The sequence below is a fragment of the Hordeum vulgare genome, chromosome 6H (genome assembly GCF_904849725.1).
Source record: "Hordeum vulgare subsp. vulgare chromosome 6H, MorexV3_pseudomolecules_assembly, whole genome shotgun sequence".
Lineage (NCBI taxonomy): Eukaryota > Viridiplantae > Streptophyta > Magnoliopsida > Poales > Poaceae > Hordeum > Hordeum vulgare.
Genome location: NC_058523.1, coordinates 387,279,570 through 387,299,424, shown reverse-complemented (window position 1 = coordinate 387,299,424; position 19,855 = coordinate 387,279,570). Strand labels below are relative to the sequence as shown.

Here is a 19,855-nt window from a genome sequence, read left to right as displayed (position 1 = left end):
TTGCTTCCTGCATAAACAAGTGTGCTCTGTTGTGTGGAATAAAACTGAATTGGATCTGCCCCTTGCTCATCAACTTGTGCAACTCTCCTTGCATTTTTGGATGGTGACCTATACAACACTCCTTGATCATTAACCTCATACACAGCCCTCTCTCCAACATTGCATATAGGAACGTGCTGCTCATACACATGACCTATATTTAAATCTCCAGATATGGGCTCAGTTCCCCTAGCTACAATAAGATTAACAATGGTCTGGTCTTTGCTGGCAATGTGGTCTAACATCTCATCAATTTTGTCATCATCACATATCTCTTCCAAACCTGCTACTCCCAAGCCAGCATTCTTAACATAGTACATATAGTCACCCTCTCCATATCCTGCAGTCTCTATTAAAGCTATGAGATTTAGAAAGGTAATGTCTGAAACACACATGCTCCTTTCCAAATTGTCCCTGTCATGAAAGTGCAGCCTCACTTCCCACACATCATCACACAAGCTACAAAGCAAAAATACTACACATTAATAATTAATTAAAATGCATACATTTCAAATAATTAATCATGTCTGAAACTTGACTATAATTAAAGAACATACATTAGTCACATTCGAAAACATGTTGCTCATGTGCATCACTAAATTAGAATACCTAGAATAAACAGTACCGAAGAGGGGAAGTAGGGGGAGGGGGGAACTTACTCCACGCCACCAAATCCACACGCCCATTGATGGCTACCCGTCGGCGTCGCCGGCACAACAAGGGCAAGAGCGCCGGCGGCGCGGTACTACAACGATGGCGACGGCGCTCTCCTCTGTGGGGCATGACTAGGATTTGAGCTACCACACACCTCATCCACTTGGTTCGCTTCACCACCGCCAAACAACCCTCCGTCGCCGGGGCCATCCACTCCACCGCCGATGACATCCACTCCCCCGCTGTCGCCATGGAAAACGCAAAGAGAGACACATAGGAAGGGGGTTTGACTCGAACAGGATGACCCGACACGGTTTTGCCCGAACGGCGCCGTGAGACGGCGTGAGTTACTGGTCGTTACGCCAGGTCGTCGCAAAACAGGTGGGCACCTGTCATAATGGAGGTTAACTAGGCCGAACAGGCGATTAGGTGTTTTTTTTTTGCAAATGATTAGGACAAAAATCAGCGCTATCTGCAAAGATTTCGTAAAAGAATGTTTTCTGCAAAACCACGCTTCAATGTGGTGGTTCTTCGCAATTCACTCGTAGGAAACCTGTAGATATCAGATGCATCACATGGTGAACGGACCTCAGCTGATTGTTCGGGAATGCACTTTACAAGCAGCGAAAGTTACAGGGGCGTCAGACATGCGGGCGATCCGAGCCCACATTTCATCGCCTTATTAAGCTACCAACAGAAGTCCTTTCATCACACAAAAAGAGAACTATCGATAGTTATCAATCAACTGCTTTGTGACTGAGCTGATGGTCGTCAGGCGGTCAGGGCTTTGCGGCGCCGTCGCTCTTGGCAGCCGGGGCCTTCTCAGCGGCAGAGGTGAAGAACACCGGACGGTGCGGCTGGTCGTCCACCACCAAGCCCAGCACCTCAGGCCGAGCGTAGTGGCCCACCACGTCGAAATCAAACTTGGCCCGAACGATCTCTCCCATGTCTGCACAACAAAAGGCATTTCATCAGAATCTTCCGGGACGAACTGCCCTGCATGCCGGAATAAGGTGGCCGCACAGCACAGAGAGGATGTATCTGGTTAGTGTCTTACCAAGGTCGGCTGTGATCAGCGCCTCTCCGTCGTAGTTGGGACCTGCCAGGACTTCCCCTGACGGCGAAATGATAACACTGCCTCCAGGGCAAACAACGGTGTCTGGAGACGGCTCTTCTCCTAAACCGGCAAAGGCGTACTCGGATGGCGGAGGGTAGTCCTTTCTGCGGCAGAACTGGTTCGCCGACAACACAAAGCATCCCCCCTCCATGGCGATGTGTGTCATGGAAGCTTGCCAGACTGGCCTCGAATCAGCCGTGGGAGCGCAATATATCTCAATACCTGCACACAACACAAGATGTTTGGAAAAACTCAAAAGTACATAAGATGCCGGTGCATTAACCTATCTGGCTTGTACACATGGATATATTTCAAGGTAATCAATTTGTCATCTCATGATGCCATGGCACTTCCAAGAATGTTGGCTATAGACTTTTATTTACTATAGCATAAAAGACCAACAAGAGCCTTACCTTTGCCATACAGTGCTGTCCTTAACAGTGGCATCTTATTTTCCCAGCAAATAAGAGCTCCAATTTTTCCAAGTGGAGTGTCATAAACAGGAATTGTTGATCCATCTCCAAATCCCCATATTATCCGTTCTAATGCCGTCGGCATGAGCTTGCGGTGCTTACCCAGGTACCGACCTAGAGGGTCAAAGAAGAGCACTGAACAATACAGTGTGTAACCTTCTCTCTCAATCACTCCCATTACCAGAAAGACCTTATATTTCCCAGCCATAGCAGCTAAGCGTGTGACCTCTGGACCTGCAGGTTGTTCTGTCAGTAACAAGATACACAGTGCTAGTCGAAACAAACCATATGTTGACACTTGAGAGTAATGAAATAGCTGAAAAACTTGTTAGCTGAGCTAAAATAAAAAGTAGAGCATAAATGGAACATCAAAACGATTAATATGTAAGATGCGGAGTTGCTCAGTGACAATCAACGGCAGAGATTGAAAAACATGATCCGAAAATGTAGCTGGAGCAGCAGTACCAGGTATGAGGTATCAAATTGTCAATGATCTATGGTAGACGGCTATCCATATTTTTGGGGAATTTATATTCATAAACTGCATCAGGAAGACAACGAGTGGTCAAATACTAAGACTTTTTTTTACTCAACAAGCTTAACTCGATGTCTAGCCTTGAGGATTTCATCCAACAATTTCTTCCTTCTCCGAACTCCTTGACAGTCTAATAGGAACCACATTTCTATAGTGTTAACCGAAGTATGTGAAAAGATCTTTGATTTTCCATTTCACAACCAAAGAGTGTCATGAACAATATGCATTTGCAAAAATCAGCTCTTCCTCTGCTCAATACTAAAAATGCATGACTCAGTTGTAAAGCAATTATTGATATGCAGATATGCTTCATGCTAAAGATGAAAAAAAACAGATGTCAGCTGTTCTCCAAATTACGCATATGCCAGACACAAAAAAGTGACTAAAACAGGAGCAGTCTAAAGAAAAATATACCAGGAAGATAACGCTTTAAATTTTAACAATAGTCGACAATAAGAATATAATGTTTAAAAAAAAAGCAGACATACTCCATTACATTCTCACATACCAGGCACGTCTATGGCAGCTGCATAATACTTCTGGAATTCACCCTTTCCCTTGTCTTTTGGATTAGTGATACTAATACTGATCCCAAAGCCAAAGGTGGATCCACGAGGATAACCACCAACAAAAGCTTCCGGGAACACGACCAACTGTGAACCATATCCAGCAGCCTCTGCTATCAGTCTCTCTGCTTTATCTGCAGTTGAAATAACGATATTAGCAAAAGATACACATACACATAACCCATGCTGATAAATAGCCATCTCATCCACCAAAATGTTGTTAGCCTTATGTAGTTTGTTTGTTTCCCTTCTGCTTTTCTTTGTGGGCTGTAAGATCTGCACTATCTTAGGTCTTCTTATAATACAAAATAATATTAGTAATGCACATGTATCCAGAAAAACATGTCCCCATGCCAAGCAATTGCAGAGGTGGTGGAAATGGATGGGACTTAGACAGGCATACTAGAATGAAAACTAGAAGGTGCGGCGGTTTCATCATCTTCTTCTTATTTGGCTTGGTACAGTGAGGTAAATCTCTGTTAGGTTTATGTCAATAGTGGTTTCTTTCAACTGAATAAGTAAACAATACATTTTTTTCCTTTCGAAAAGGGGAGTACCCCGGCCTCTGCATCACAAGTAAATAATACATGATGTAAAAGAAAGAAAATGTAGCATATATGTTCTTTAAACTTGCCTTAACGCCAACTAGCTTTATACGGCATCAAACAGTACAAATATATGCTCAGTAACAAATCACAGTGAAGTCTTTAAAGAAGCTCTTAGTCTTAGTGATGACCCTTGCTGCCTACAATTATTTCAGTAGTATGAATCAAACAGAAGGAAACGGTTCAGACACCAAGTCACAGCACCCGCTGAGATTGAAAAATGAAGTGCACCGGAAACGGTTCAGACATCATCTCCATGATTCCGTCCTCAGCTACCACGCTGGTAATTCCTCCGAAGGGAATCGAGCAGCGCGCAGGCTTTGGGGAGGGCTAGGCTAGCGAAAGAATTAAGTGGCCAAGGGGAGGGGAGGCAGGGGAAACGGCGCGCGAGTAATTACGTACCGAGAGTGGCGGGGGTGTCGTAGAAGACGGTGGAGGCCTGCACGACGGTGGCTCGTACGGTGGCGGCGCTCGGGTCGGCGCCACCGTTCATCTCCACCTCAGCGATCACTGGCGCGCTGCCTGAGCCCGAGGGAACCAGAGCCATCGGTATGGGCCGGGGAAACTCGCTCGATCGCACTAGTTCCGGCGCGGACGAACTGGAGCTTGATGTGGAGGTTGGAAGCAGAGGTGGGCGTTCGAGGGGAAACCGGGGATGGTGGGGACCGGGGAGCGCCGGCCGGGTCAGTGAACTACTACTACTGGACAAAGAGAGCGCCAATCCACGGCTCCACGCTGGTGTGTGGTGGATGGTTGGTACGGTACGACGACAAAGCACAGGGAGTTGAATTCCATCCACCAGAGAGCTCTGTCCAGAGAGCGCCAATCCACGGCTCCAATGCTTCTAGGCCTGTCTCGCCTTGTCCAGACCAGAGAGCTCTGTTTCAAAAAAAAAAAGTATATATATTTTGCGACCATTGTCCAGCTGCTTATTACATCTTCTAATGTTTCTTCCATGGGCTGCTACGCATCTATTCGTGGATATTTATTAAACATCCACCCCTCGACAGCCGTTAGATCTCGCGTGTAGCGTCCGATCCGCTCCTTTACTTAATTCCTGAAACGACGTTCGAGTTGCAGAAACTTTCGCTTTGTTGCAAGAAATAAACTTTGAATCCGTTAATTCCTGAAACAACGGTCGAGTTTCAAAAACAATTTGCTTGTTGCAGAATTTTTTTTCTTCGTCTTTCTGCAACATAAGTATTTTTACGGAAGAATTTTTTGCAACAACGGTCGAGTTTCAGAAAATTTTGCAACGAAAGTCACGTTGCAGAAGCAGGGGCGGCGGGGCGGCGACGGAGGGGCACACGAGGCCGCGGGCAGGCTGGCGGTGCCGCACGCAGGCCGACAGCGGAGTGCGGCGGGGCCACACGCAGGCCGGCGGCGCCGCCGATCAGGGGTGGCGGGCCTTGTGGCAGGCCGGCGAGGCCGCAGGCGGGCGACGAGCAGGGGCGGCGACGGAGGGCACGCGAGGCCGCGGGCAGGCCGACGGCGGAGGGCGGCGAGCCGTAGCAGGCCGGTGGCGACGAGGTTGTCGGGGCCGAGGCGGAGGCGGAGACATGGACTGGGCAGTTTTCCAAAACAACGCTCCAGTTGCGGAAACAACGATCCAGTTTCAGAAAACGTCAAGAAACGATTGCGATGGCGGAATCGAACGGACGAGCAGGTGGTGGATGGATCGCGTAGATCCGCCGGTTGAAGGATAGACTTTTCCTTCTTCTATTGATCAAGTGATTTGTATTTTACTGATCCTTTTCCTGTACGTGTATTTTTTTTCTTCATAATAAAAAAACCAGTGTGCTCACTTTATTCATCCGATAAAACAGCTACTCCCTCCAACAACTAATATGGATCTCCGTTGACCAGCGACAATTGATATGGATTGAAAGAAGTCGATTATCTGCTAATTGTACCAAAATAAAACCGAAGGCCTTCTGCCAGAAATTGAAGGCCTATTCGGAACAAAGGTGCACAAAACGTAGGAATGGAGAGAGACATGGAAATAGATAAGGAATCCATTGTAAAACATAGGAATGAGATAGCACAGGAAACCAAAGCGAAAACTGGACCAAGGAGCGTTCGCCTTGACCGAAAACATGTACTCCCTCCGTTCCTAAATACTCCCTTCGTTTTTAAATATAAGTCTTTTAAACAATTTCACTAGATGTCTACATACGACGTAAAATGATTGAATGTACACTCTAAAATATGTCTATATACATCTGTATGTAGTTCACTAATGAAATCTCTACAAAGACTTATATTTAGGAACGGAGGGAGTATAAGTCTTTAGAGAGGTTTCATTAGTGGACTACATACGAATGTATATAGACATACTTTAGAGTGTAGATTCACTCATGTAGGAAAAATATCAGTTCTTTATTTGGCTAAGCAATGATTTGCTTTTGTTTATAGCTGAAGCATCTTCTCTGATCGAATATTTTATTCAAGTTCATGCGTAGCAGGGCCTTGACCGAAAACATGCAGAAAAAATATATATTTGGCTAAGCAATGATTTGCTTTTGTTTATAGCTAAAGCATCTTCTCTGATCGAATATTTTATTCAAGTTCATGGTAGCCAGAAGTGGCTTGCCTCGGGCATCCGCCAAAACATTGGCTCATGGCAGATTTTCTTCGATCCGGTGGAATCAGCTAAAATCTGCATGCCAAAGAAAGTTTTCCTCCAAAACATGAGGAATAACTTTGCTACGGGATTCCTGCAAATATCCCGTGTACCGACCAGGGCTTGACATTTGCTCCACCAAAATTACAAGCTAAAATATGCACTACCTTCTCTCTCTAGGACATTGATCAAACTTTATACTGGCAGAACCCTACACAAAAAGGTGCACTCCTCGTAGATGGCCGCTCCGATGCCAACATTTTTTCATAGTTCTTGTATATATTCTCTGCAGTGGACACAAAGGAAAAATGCAGTGAAGGGAAATGAAATACACAGTAGTGTAAACCAGTGATGGTTTCCCCTTTTTGGTGAAGTATATTCTAGTGGTTCGATCAAAGAGAAAAAAACATGGAAAACATACAATGGGAAGGTGATCCACATCCCTGTTACCCTGTATCCTAAGAAGATGTTAAAGTTGACAGAAATTGTATATGGCGACCGGTGTGACATGACAGCAAACAGAAGCGCGTGACCAGTAAAGAACAAATGATGACAAGACCTGTAAAATAGGACATGTGCATGACTTAATTGTTTATGCTAACAAGCATCTTCTCCGAATCTTTACAAAAATATAAAGACACAATTATTGCTGTAATGTACACTGGATGACAACTTTGTTATACATGACTATTGAGGATTACTGGACATCAGGTCTTGAAAATAAAATCATCTTTGCGCCTCGAATCTTATCCGACAGTAGAAGTGAAAGACACGGCATGTTTCGGTTCAGTCTTCACGGTCAAGCTCAGCACCTCAGGTCGGGCGTAGTGTCCCACGACGTCGAAATCAAACTTGGCTCGAACAATTTCTCCAAGGTCTGCAAAACATATCACCACGTTTCTAAATATAAGTCTTTTTAAAGATTTTACTAGAGACTACATAGGAAGCAAAATGAGTGAATCTACACTTTAAAGTACGTCTATATACATCCGTACGTAGTCCACAGTGAAACCTCTAAAAAGACTTATATTTAGGAACGGAGGAAATATTTAGCATAGAGTTGGGAGTCATCCGTTTCTTCTTACCCAGGTCAGCTGTGAGGAGGGCCTCGCCTTCATAGTTGGGACCTGCCAGCACTGTCCCAGATGGCGAAATGATGGAGCTCCCTCCAGGACAAACAGCGGTTTCTGGGGATGGCTCCTCCTCATGGCCACCAAAGGTGTACTCAGGTGGGGGAGGAAAGTCTTTTCTGAGGCAGAACTGGTTTGCTGTCAGAACAAAGCATCCCCCTTCAAGCGCAATATGTGTCATGGAAGATTGCCAACTTGGCAGCGCATCAGCAGTGGGAGCACAGTATATTTCAACACCTGCATAGGCATAGAAGTGCACGTCAGAGAAAATATAAACTCATATACATGCCATGGTTCGTTGTCAGCATTTATCTCTTATGGGTTTCAACTCTAGCCTGCCCCAACTTGCTTGTTGTTGTTGTTGCCAATCTAGTAATTCTTACGTGGCATCTCGGTTGCTGCCAATAAAAATTCAATAATCTCGATACGGAGGCAGTGTTGAGGAGGGGAAACATATTACGTCGCAAGAACTAGGAATACCTTTGGCATACATCGCTGCCCTGATAAGTGGCATTCTGTTCTCCCAGCAGATGACGGCACCAATCTTTCCAAGTGGAGTATCATAAACAGGTATGGTAGATCCATCTCCAAACCCCCAGAATACCCGTTCCAGTGCGGTAGGCATGAGCTTGCGGTGCTTTCCTAGATACTTTCCCAGAGAATCAAAGGAGAGCACTGTATTGTACAGTGTGTAGCCTGCCCTTTCAACAACCCCTATCACCAAGAAGACCTTGTATTTTCCAGCCAATGCAGCTAAGCGGCTAACCTCTGGGCCTGCATTTGTCGAATGTCTGTAAAATGGTCTGCATAACTAGCAGATTGGTACTAGAGAAATATTTTGTGACAGGAAAAAAATAGATCCATTAGGAACTGGAAGATAGTGGGTCTAAAATGTGAAAGAAGTACATCACAATGAATCTGTTAACAGAAACAGTAAAGATGCAACATGCAGCTAACCAACAAAATGTGGATACTGATGTTTACTGAATATGCTTTGTTGATTTATTCATTTTTATTATCTGGTTAACAAGAGGTGCATGCTCACATTACTTTTTCACTATGCTCCGCTGTGATGATTTGGATTCTAAAATCCAATGTATAAGAATAATGACTTACACCATCAACCAGACGAATAATAAAGAAATTTAACAAATACAGGTAACAAGGTCAAAGGCAAAGGTTTTGTCAGTTATGGATCTCTAGTTTTTCTTTTGGAAGAACAGCTCTACTTCTTGAAATGCTGTAAAGCATGGGAACAGGAATCGGATATCATACACACTTCAGCTTAGTAATACCAGGTTAACTTTTCAGCTTGTGGTCTGGACAGCAAGTTTGAGGTTTTCCATGATTGCTTTTCCATTTTTTTCGATGATGTATGAAAAAAGAAGGGATACATAGTCTTACATTATCTTGCGGTTCATACTTCATTTCTGGCACTAAACTGTTCTAATATATTGTCAATGTAACTGTGACACATAAAAAAGTGTGTGCTTCAAAATTCGTAGCTCAACATATGGATTGAATATACAGTTCCAAAACCGAACAAAAAGTTTGGTTTTAGGTGTATTTCTATTTCTCTGAAGCACAATGCACACCAGAAAATGATAAGCATCAAGTAAAATGATGAAGCATGGTGAATATTGTCGGAAATAATGCATAGTGAGTATATATTGACAGTATCTAGGAATACCAGGCACATCTATGGCAGCAGCATGATACTTCCGAAAGTCTTCTTTTCCCTTGGCAGATCGACTGCCAATAGTCAGTCCAAAGGTAGACCCATGAGGGTAGCCACCAACAAAGACCTCTGGAAAAAGAACCAACTGTGAACCATACCCAGCTGCCTCCGCTATCAATTTCTCTGCTTTATCTGTCGAACAATGCATTTACGACATTAGCAGCAACAAAACAATGTCCAGTCCTGCAATGGTTTCATGTAAATAAATGGACTACATCTACATACACACAAAATGTCCTACCAACATGCGTATTCCATTTCTCCTTGAACACTTTTGCCATGATATTTATTATTTATTCTTCACTCAATTTGGTGACACGCCTTTATTTCAGTTAAGTCATCAATGACTTTGTTATTTAAAAGAGTAAAAAAACGATACGAGGCATCAACTCCCCAATAGGTCCTGCTTAATAGGGAACATCATAGGGGGGGAAAGGAGAAAAGATGCAAGAAAAAAAAATAGATAATCGAATTTTATCAATGCAAAAGGAGTCTCCCACTAGGAGACTGCAAGTTAATGTTCATTATCTTAAAGATTGCCATCACAGCTATGTGGCAAAACAAACAAGTTTGATACTGAACTTTTATCCAATGCTCCTGCCGCATAACCACAAAGTGTAGAGCAATTGAGAAAAGAAAAACAAATCTGACATGAATCTGTCCCCTTGGTATCCAAACTGGATAGTTTATACCACACCAGAAGTTTCCCATCAGAAAGGGGAATTGCGTGCCACTACGAATTTTTTTCACCTAATATGCATGTGTAATCAAACACAAACATCTTGTTTCGAGCAAGAAAGACTGTAGAACTTAGCAAACACCAACTACTATTAAAGAGAAGCTACCAATTCGGTTTTCATCTAGACCACTGACGTTGAGAAAGCAAAGCACTTCCTTTGTACATCTATGACCACAGTATACAGTAAGAAAGGAGAATAATACGGAGTATTACAACTCAAGTTTAATTGGTGCACCATCCTTGCGAATCGAGGCATCAGTCTGATCAATTACAGCAAGCCAAGTTCGTGCTCGTGAGACAAGTAAGCAAACACCTAGCGCTCAGCACCCGATCCAAACAGACAAACGGGCGAGACAAATCATCGAACACCATACGAGCTGCTAGCAACAATAGGAAACGACAGGATCGGAGAACGCACCGAGCGTTGCAGGGGTGTCGTAGAACACGCTGGAGGCCTGCACAACAGTTGCCCGCACGGTGGTGGCACCCTGATCGGCGCCGGCGTTCATCTCCACCTCTGCGATCACCGGCTCGACGCTCGCGGGGGGCAAAGCCATCGCCGCCGAGCAGGAAGGGCGAGGAATCGAGCGGACTAGGAGAGGAGATGCCGTGGGGGGCGCGTGCTACTTGTCGTGCTTCCTGCGTAGGTAGTCGCGGACGAACTGATCGCGGGCGAGGGTGCGCGCGCGCTGGGGCTCGATGTGGACGTAGGAGAGGTGAGCGCCGTAGGTGAGGAGCCCCGCGCCGAAGGCAAAGAGGGCGACGGTTGATAGCAGCTGCCCGGGAGTGGATGGGGAGCACCAGCCCATGGGGAGTTTGGTGGCGATCTTTAAAGGCAGAGCCAACGAGGAAGAGAGAGAGGACTGGAGGACAGGAGGAGGAGGATGACGACGAATTGGTGATTGACGAGTCTAACAGCAACTCCAACACCTACGCCGCGGCGCGCTTAAAAAGTTTTACAGCGCCGAAATGTCAAATTTTTTTGCGTGCGGAAGGACACACAAGCGCTGCAAAATGTAGCGTGGCCACTCCCTAAGACCAACTGCAAGCCGATCCAAACAGATGGTGCTTTTGTTCTTTTTTGTTTGTTTTGGTCGGTCGTTCTTTTTTGTCTGTTTTGGTCGGCCGTCCGTCCGACGTCCGCACTGTTTTAGATTTGGATCGGCACCGTGTCCATGTTAATAGAAATTTTGTGTCACCGAATTTTATTGTGCTTGATATTGAATGCAATTCGTCTTGTCCTATAAATACTTGATAGACCTTCCTTACCAACTATAGGTACTATTATTGATATGAAGAAAGCAAATGTAAGATCCCAACTTTCATTAAAGAAAGGAATGAAACACTTTCCTAGATAGAGAATAAAACCACCTTATGAGTCGTTACTATGAATTGTGCCTATCTAGGGGCATAAAAATAGCGCTTGTTGGGAATTAAAACAATAGCTGTCGTGGGTATAAGTCTGACAGTAGATGTGTAGGGTACGAAAGGATGGGCAGAGCCTTAGCTACGGCGAGGTTGTATGAGTTCAGGCCCCTCTGCGGTGGAGGTAATAGCCCTACGTCTCAGTGCTCTGGAAGCTTGTTGTCGAGTGGAATATAGAATACAGTGAATTGCTAACCCCTGCACCAGTGGGGGAGGGTGGCTTATATAGAGTGCGCTGCCCTCCACAACGGTTCGGTGCACAGGGGTGGAATAGTGGCGAATAAATGCCTACGTTACAGGTACCGTACGTCTTAAATGCTAATAAAGGCACATGGAAACGTATGACCGTTTCCCTCCAGGGGGTTACGATGCACAGAGTGGAATCCAGTCGGTTAGTTTGATATATTCTGAATGCTAGTCTCCGACTGGATGGTCGAGGATCTGTGACCGACTGGATGATGGGAACTCCTTAGTTCAGTCGGAACTGACTAATTCGTCTTGATCGCAGTTAATTCTTCGAGTGTGACGAGTAGTGCACGCTCGGAGAAAATTTGTACTGAGGCGATTCTTGATCGCAGCTCAGTCCCCGAGTGCGACGTTTGGTGCACACTTGGAGAAAGTTATTACTTAGGCGATTCTTGATCGCAGCTAAGTCCCCGAGTGCGACGTTTAGTGCACACTCGGAAAAAATCAGTACTTAGACTATTCTTGATCGCAGCTAAGTCCCCGAGTGCGACGTTTAGTGCACACTCGGAGAAAGTTAGTACTTAGGCGATTCTTGATCGCAGCTAAGTCCCCGAGTCCCACGTTTAGTGCACACTCGGAGAAAGTCAGTACTTAGGCGATTCTTGATCGCAGCTAAGTCCCCGAGTGCGACGTTTAGTGCACACACGGAGAAAGTTAGTACTTAGGCGATTCTTGATCGCAGCTAAGTCCCCGAGTGCGACGTTTAGTGCACACTCGGAGAAAGTCATTACTTAGGCGATTCTTGATCGCAGCTAAGTCTCCGAGTGCGACGTTTAGTGCACACTCGGAGAAAGTCAGTACTTAGGCGATTCTGGATCGCAGCTAAGTCCCCGAGTGCGACGTTTAGTGCACACTCGGAGAAAGTCAGTACTTAGGCGATTCTGGATCGCAGCTAAGTCCCCGAGTGTGACGTTTAGTGCACACCCGGAGAAAGTCAGTACTTAGGCGATTCTTGATCGCAGCTAAGTTTTTTTTTGAGACCGGAGTCTGCGACCGCGGAAGAATTTTGAATCTGCAAAAGCTCAATCTGCTTTATATTATTTCACCAATACTTGTTCTTTACATTGCTTCAGTCGACGGTCACGTGTAGAAGCGCTTCAGGAGATCTCCGTTGCATGCTCGCGGCTCGTCCGTCTCCCTGTCGATGTTGTAGAGTCTGTATGCTCCGTTGTTCAGCACCTTGGAGATGATGAAGGGTCCTTCCCAGGCAGGAGCCAACTTGTGAGGTCTTTGCTGATCCACTCGGAGCACCAGGTCGCCTGCTTGGAACGTGCGACTCCTGACGTGTCGTGCGTGAAAGCGCCGCAAATCTTGTTGATAAATGGTTGAGCGAGTCAGCGCCATCTCGCGCTCCTCTTCTAGAAGGTCCACTCCGTCTTGCCTTGCTTGTTCTGCTTCAGCTTCGGAGAAGAGTTCGACTCGTGGAGCATTGTGAAGCAAGTCACTCGGAAGGACTGGTTCTGCTCCGTAAACAAGGAAGAACGGTGATCGCCCTGTAGATCTGTTCGGGGTTGTGCGGAGACCCCAAAGCACTGAAGGTAGCTCGGTGACCCATGCACCAGCGGCATGTCCCACCTCTCGCAGGAGTCGAGGCTTCAAACCTTGCAGAATAAGTCCATTCGCCCGCTCTGCTTGTCCGTTTGTTTGAGGATGTGCCACGGATGCAAAATCCACTCGGATACCTTGGCTTGCACAGAAACCTTTGAATATGTCCGAGTCAAAGTTTGTCCCGTTGTCCGTGATTATGCTGTGAGGTACCCCGAATCTGGAGATGATATCCCTAAGAAACTTGATGGCTGTTAGGGCGTCGAGCTTCTTGATGGACTTGGCTTCAATCCATTTTGTGAACTTGTCGACTGCCACCAATAGATGTGTGTATCCTCCTTGGCCTGTCCTAAATGGACCGACTGTATCTAATCCCCATACTGCAAACGGCCACACAAGAGGGATTGTCTTCAACGCAGATGTTGGCTTGTGGGACTTGTTGGAGTAGAATTGACAGCCTTCACATCGGTCGACCATATCTTTAGCCATTTCGTTTGCCTGTAGCCAGAAGAAGCCAGCTCTGAATGCTTTGGCGACGATTGCTCTTGAAGAGGCGTGATGACCGCAGGTTCCCGAGTGAATTTCTTCCAGGATTAACTGTCCCTCCTCTGGGGAGATGCATCGTTGAAGAACGCCTGAAACGCTTTCCTTGTACAACTGATCATCAATGACAGTGAACGACTTCGACCTGCGGACTATCTGCCTGGCTTGGACTTCGTCTTCTGGTAATTCCTGTCTCGGGATATATGCAATGATCGGCACAGTCCAATCGGAGATGACAGCAAGAATCTCCATGATCAGATCAACCACAACAGGTACATCGACTTCAGTCGGATCTGTCGAGCTCTTTGGTTGTACTGGTTCCTCTGTGAAAGGATCTTCTTTGACTGAGGGAAGGTGGATGTGCTCGAGGCAGACGTCACTCGGGACTGGTCTCCGAGTGGATCCGAGTTTTGCCAACTCATCAGCTGCTTGGTTCTTCAGTCGCGGAACATGGTGGAGCTCTAGACCTTCAAACTTCTTCTCGAGCTTCCTCACTGCATTGCAGTATGTGGTCGTGGTGGGGTTCCTGACGTCCCACTCTTTCATCACTTGATTAACCACCAAATCCGAATCGCCACAGACCATCAGGCGATGGACACCGAGTGCGATGGCCATGCGCAGTCCATAAAGGAGAGCTTCATACTCTGCCTCATTGTTGGAGGAATCAAAGTGTATCTGCAGCACATACTTGAGTTTGTCGCCCTTTGGCGATACGATCACAACGCCAGCGCCGGAGCCATTCAACATCTTGGACCCATCGAAGAACATTGTCCAATGAGCCGAGTAGATGTGGGTCGCTTGCTGTTGTTCTACCCATTCTGCTATGAAGTCAGCCAGAGCTTGAGACTTTATAGCTTTCTTGGCCTCGAACTTGATATCACAGTACAACATCTCCATTGCCCACTTCGCCACTCGGCCCGATGCGTCCCGATTGTGGAGGATTTCCGACAACGGAGCATCAGAAACGACAGACACCGAGTGGTCTTGGAAATAATGGGCCACCTTCTTCGCAGTCATGTAAATCCCGTAGATAAGTTTTTGATAGTGGGGATACCTGTGCTTGGAAGGAGTCAGGACTTCGGAGACGTAATACACTGGCCGCTGAACTTTGTATGCTTTGCCTTCTTCTTCTCGTTCGACTGTAAGAACAGTGCCAACGACTTGATTTGTAGCCGCGATATACAGAAGAAGGGGCTCTTTACTGAGCGGAGCAGTAAGAACCGGCTCGGTGGAAAGTAGGACTTTGAGGTCGTCGAATGCAACTTGGGCTTCATCTGTCCACTCGAAAGTATATGATTTCTTCATGAGTCGGTACAGAGGAAGTGCTTTCTCGCCGAGTCGATTGATAAACCTGCTCAAAGCCGCTAGGCAACCTGTGAGCCGTTGAACATCGTGTATTCTGACCGGCCGCTCCATTCGGACGATGGTCCCGATCTTTTCGGGGTTGACATCGATCCCTCGTTCGGAAACGAAGAAACCGAGTAACTTTCCGCTGGGAACGCCGAATGAACACTTGGCGTGGTTGAGTTTGATATCGTACCTACGAAGGTTGGCGAATGTTTCTGCCAAGTCAGTCAGCAGGTCGGAACCTTTGCTTGACTTGACTACGATATCATCCATATACGCCTCCACATTCCGACCGATCTGGTCGAGGAGGCATTTTTGGATCATGCGCATAAGGGTAACTCCTGCATTCTTCAAACCGAATGGCATAGTGATGTAGCAGAAGCACCCGAATGGGGTGATGAAGGCTGTTTTTAATTCATCAGGGCCATACAGACGGATCTGATGATAGCCCGAGTAGGCATCAAGAAATGACAAACGCTCGCAACCCGCAGTCGAATCGACAATTTGATCGATGCGGGGGAGCGGAAAATGGTCTTTCGGGCAGACCTTATTGAGATGCTTGAAGTCGATGCACATTCGGAGCGACTTGTCCTTTTTGGGCACCATGACAACATTGGCGAGCCACTCGGAGTGGTGAACCTCGCGAATGAAGTTGGCTGCCAAAAGCTTGGCCACCTCTTCCCCGATTTCCTTCCTCTTGTGCGCAGCGGATCGACGCAGACGTTCTCGGACAGGCCGAGCGGTGGGATCCACATGCAGTCGGTGCTCATCCAACTCCCTGGGTACACCTGGCATGTCAGAGGGTTTCCATGCGAAGATGTCCCAGTTCTCATGGAGGAATTGGGTGAGCTCGGCTTCCTATTTAGGATCGAGGGTGGTGGAGATGTTCGTCGGGGCAGCGGTGTCGTCCATCGGGTGGATGCTGACCTTCTTCGTCTCTCCCGCCGACTGGAATGCGGACTCTGAAGTTGGCTTCTTCGAATGCATCAAGTCAGCGGGGTCGACTGTTTTCTTGTACTCGTCAAGCTCGAGGACGGCCATCTGCTGGTCGGCGATTCTTGATCCCTACTGCAGACACTCTTCGGCCCACTGTCGATTGCCTGCGCATACGCCGGGCGGCCCAGAATTGCGTGGTAAGCGCTCTGGAAGTCCACCACCTCAAACGTCAGCTTTTCCTTGCGGAAGTTCTTGTCGGAGCCGAAAACGACGTCCAACGCGATCTGGCCGAGTGACTTGGCCTTTCGTCCAGGGACGACTCCATGGAACTGCATGCTGCTCTCGCTGAGTTTGGACATCGGAATGCCCATCCCCTTGACAGTGTTGGCGTACATGATGTTCAAGCCACTGCCACCGTCCATGAGGACTTTGCGCAGTTGGACTCCTTCCACCACCGGGTCGACGACCAGAGCCTGTCTCCCTGGGGTGGGTACGTGTGCCGGATGATCCGACTGGTCAAAGGTGATCGCAGTCTGAGACCATTTGAGGAACTTGGGGTTGGTAGGGGTGGCCATGTTCACCTCCCTGTTCACCAGCTTCAGTCGACTCTTGCTCTCAACGTCAGCAAAAATCATCAGTGTTGCATGGACTTGGGGGAACGGATCCTCCTTATCCTCCTCATCCTGTTCATTGTCCTTTTCACTCGGTTGCCCTTCGTCGAACCCCTGGATCAGGAGGCGACACTGTCGAGTGGTATGCTTCGGATAAATGGGGTTGCCTTGTTCATCCATCTTCGTATGAATCGGACATGGTTGGTCCAGGATGGGATTATTGAACTGCTTCTTCTTGGGGGTGAACTAAGCCTTCCCTTTGCCCTTGAACTTGGCATTGGTTACAGCTGCGGCTTCTGCCTTGCGGAGTGGACGGAGCTTTCTGCTTCTGCTTCCGAGTGTTACTCCCATCTCCATCGGCGACTGTTTTGCGCTTGCCGCTTCGGATGCGGTCCTCTTCTTCGCCATTTGCATAGTGTGCTGCTATCTCCATCATCTTGCTCATGGAGATGTCGCCTGTTCGGCCGAACTTCAGGTACAGATCCCTGTACCGCACGCCTGCCTTGAAGGCGCAGACTGCTTGATGCTCTGTGACGTTCTCCACCGTGTGGTAGAGGGTTGTCCAACGCTGAATGAAATCACGCAGGGGCTCATTCTGCTTCTGGACACAATGCTGGGGCTCCACGAGGCCAGCAGGGCGCTTGCACGTCCCTTCGAAGGTCCTGATGAACACTCGGGCCAGATCTGTCCAGCTGTAGATGCTTGAGGGGCCCAACTAGTTCAGCCACGCTCGCGCCCAGCCGTCGAGCATCAGAGGGAGGTGCTTCATGGCGACATGGTCGTCCCCTCCTCCGATCTGGACTGCCACTCGGTAATCATCCAGCCACGTTTCTGGCTTGGACTCTCCTGTAAACTTGCTGATTCCCATCGCCAATCGGAAGTTGGGAGGGATGTCAGCCGAACGGATGGCTCGACTGAAACACTCGGGACCAGAAACGATGGTCCTGCTTCCACTCGGACGGTCAATATCGTAACCATCGCGGTGGGCTCGGCCCCTGTCGACCCTCCTCTGGGCGATATGCCCTCTCGCGTCGGGCCTTGGGTCGTAAGTGTCACCGACTGAACGCCGATCATCATGATGTCGGGGCCCGTAGGCCCACCCCGCGGAGGGGTGCGTGAACGGCGACGATCTTCGGGATTTATGGAACGGTTGCCTCTCCTGTGTCGCTGATGAGAACCAGGGCTGTGAACTGACCGATGCGTATTCGCATGAACAGAACTATTGTGGATCCTGTTGTGCGACTGGGAGACCGCCGAATTTTGCTGCTGCGCCGTGTGCAACAGGGCGCGGATTTGCTCGATCCCCCTGCCAGCCTCTGAATCTGTCGGCTGAAGGGAATCAACTATCTTGGCAGCCGCAGCCAAGTTGAGGATGGGTGTGCGGAACAACTCCATGTTGCTCCGCCGAGTGTGTCGACTGGCAGAACGGCGAGGCGGACGACGCGCGCCGGATGTTTCGCCGATCTCGTGCTCGTTCCGGCCAGCTTGACGGGGATCTTCATGGGAGTTGGCCATGTGTACTTCTGCTGCAGGCCCGCGACCCGCGTACTCGGATTGAAACTCAGTCGGAACCGAATCCGAGCGCTCGGACGGTGGGGCAACCACAACCGACTCTAGGACCGCCACTTGTGAAGACGCGTTCTGGCGCGCCTGGGCGTGCTGCACCCAACGCTGGAGCCGCGGATGGCGGGACCGCTTGTTGCGGCGCGTGACGGCGGTGTAGGTCGACACCGGAGCCGACTGCTGGAGAAGAAGAATGCCGCGGGCACCGGCACGGAAGTGCGTAGCCCCGCGGCGGGGAAGCGCCTCGATGTCAAGAGGAGCGTCCCGAAGCCATGCCGAATCATCGACGATGAAGGAGAGAGCACCGAAGAGGATCTCGTAACCCATGCTCGAATCTCCACCGGACGACATGACGAAACGATGTAGTCGCAAACTCGCCGGAAGTCACTTAGACGCCTGCCCCATGGTGGGCGCCAACTGTCGTGGGTATAAGTCTGACAGTAGATGTGTAGGGTACGAAAGGATGGGCAGAGCCTTAGCTACGGTGAGGTTGTATGAGTTCAGGGCCCTCTGTGGTGGAGGTAATAGCCCTACGTCTCAGTGCTCTGGGAGCTTGTTGTCGAGTGGAATATAGAATACAGTGAATTGCTAACCCCTGCACCAATGGGGGAGGGTGGCTTATATAGAGTGTGCTGCCCTCCACAACGGTTCGGTGCACAGGGATGGAGTAGTGGCGAATAAATGCCTACGTTACAGGTAACGTACGTCTTAAATGCTAATAAAGGCACATGGAAACGTATGACCGTTTCCCTCCAGGGGGGTTAAGATGCACAGAGTGGAATCCAGTCGGTTAGTTTGATATACTCTGAATGCTAGTCTCCGACTGGATGGTCGAGGATCTGTGACCGAGTGGATGATGGGAACTCCTTAGTTCAGTAGGAACTGACTAAGGGCCTTGTCCCTTATGAGGGATAGTCCTTGGGTAGGACCTACAGGGCATGCCTATGACCCTACCCTAGGACTATAACCCCATCAATAGCCTTGTTGGAAGGTGATAAGTCTCCAATGAATATATAGTTTTTGATTGTTCCATGCTGTTATATTATCATTTTTGAATGTTTTATCATCATTTTATAGCAACTTTATATCTTTTTTTGGGACTAACCTATTCACATAGTGCCTAGTGTGAGTTGTTGTTTTTTGCTATTTTTTTCTTCGCGGAAAATCAATACCAGATGAAGTCCAAATGCCACAAAACTTTACGGAGATTTTTTTGGACCAGAAGGAAACTCGGGAGCCAAGAATGAGCAGCAGACAAGGCCCAGGGGGCACTAGACACCAGGGCGCGCCCAGTGCCACTGGCGGGGCCTCGTATCTATTGGTGCCCTCGGGAACCTCCTTCACCACCTCTGAGCTCGATAAATACCCCAATATTGAGAAAACCCTAAGGCCTTGTTTGGTACTGGTGTATTTTAGGGAA

General features: G+C 48.0%; 2 protein-coding genes across 2 annotated transcripts; both read right to left on the bottom strand.

The window, feature by feature from the left end:
• Positions 1-1,255: 1,255 nt before the first annotated feature.
• Positions 1,256-4,754, bottom strand: LOC123403426 (bifunctional nitrilase/nitrile hydratase NIT4). Its single transcript, XM_045097363.1, has 5 exons — positions 4,392-4,754; positions 3,327-3,518; positions 2,224-2,517; positions 1,751-2,032; positions 1,256-1,642 (listed from the first exon to the last, which is right to left on the bottom strand). The coding sequence occupies exons 1-5, from the start codon at positions 4,534-4,536 to the stop codon at positions 1,473-1,475; spliced, it is 1,083 nt and encodes a 360-aa protein (XP_044953298.1). The 5' UTR covers positions 4,537-4,754; the 3' UTR covers positions 1,256-1,472.
• A 2,420-nt stretch (positions 4,755-7,174) lies between these two features.
• Positions 7,175-11,099, bottom strand: LOC123402279 (bifunctional nitrilase/nitrile hydratase NIT4-like). Its single transcript, XM_045096180.1, has 5 exons — positions 10,638-11,099; positions 9,433-9,612; positions 8,223-8,516; positions 7,698-7,979; positions 7,175-7,489 (listed from the first exon to the last, which is right to left on the bottom strand). Exons 1-5 carry the CDS (start codon positions 10,774-10,776, stop codon positions 7,359-7,361), a joined length of 1,026 nt encoding a protein of 341 aa, XP_044952115.1. The 5' UTR covers positions 10,777-11,099; the 3' UTR covers positions 7,175-7,358.
• Between the last annotated feature and the right edge of the window lie 8,756 nt (positions 11,100-19,855).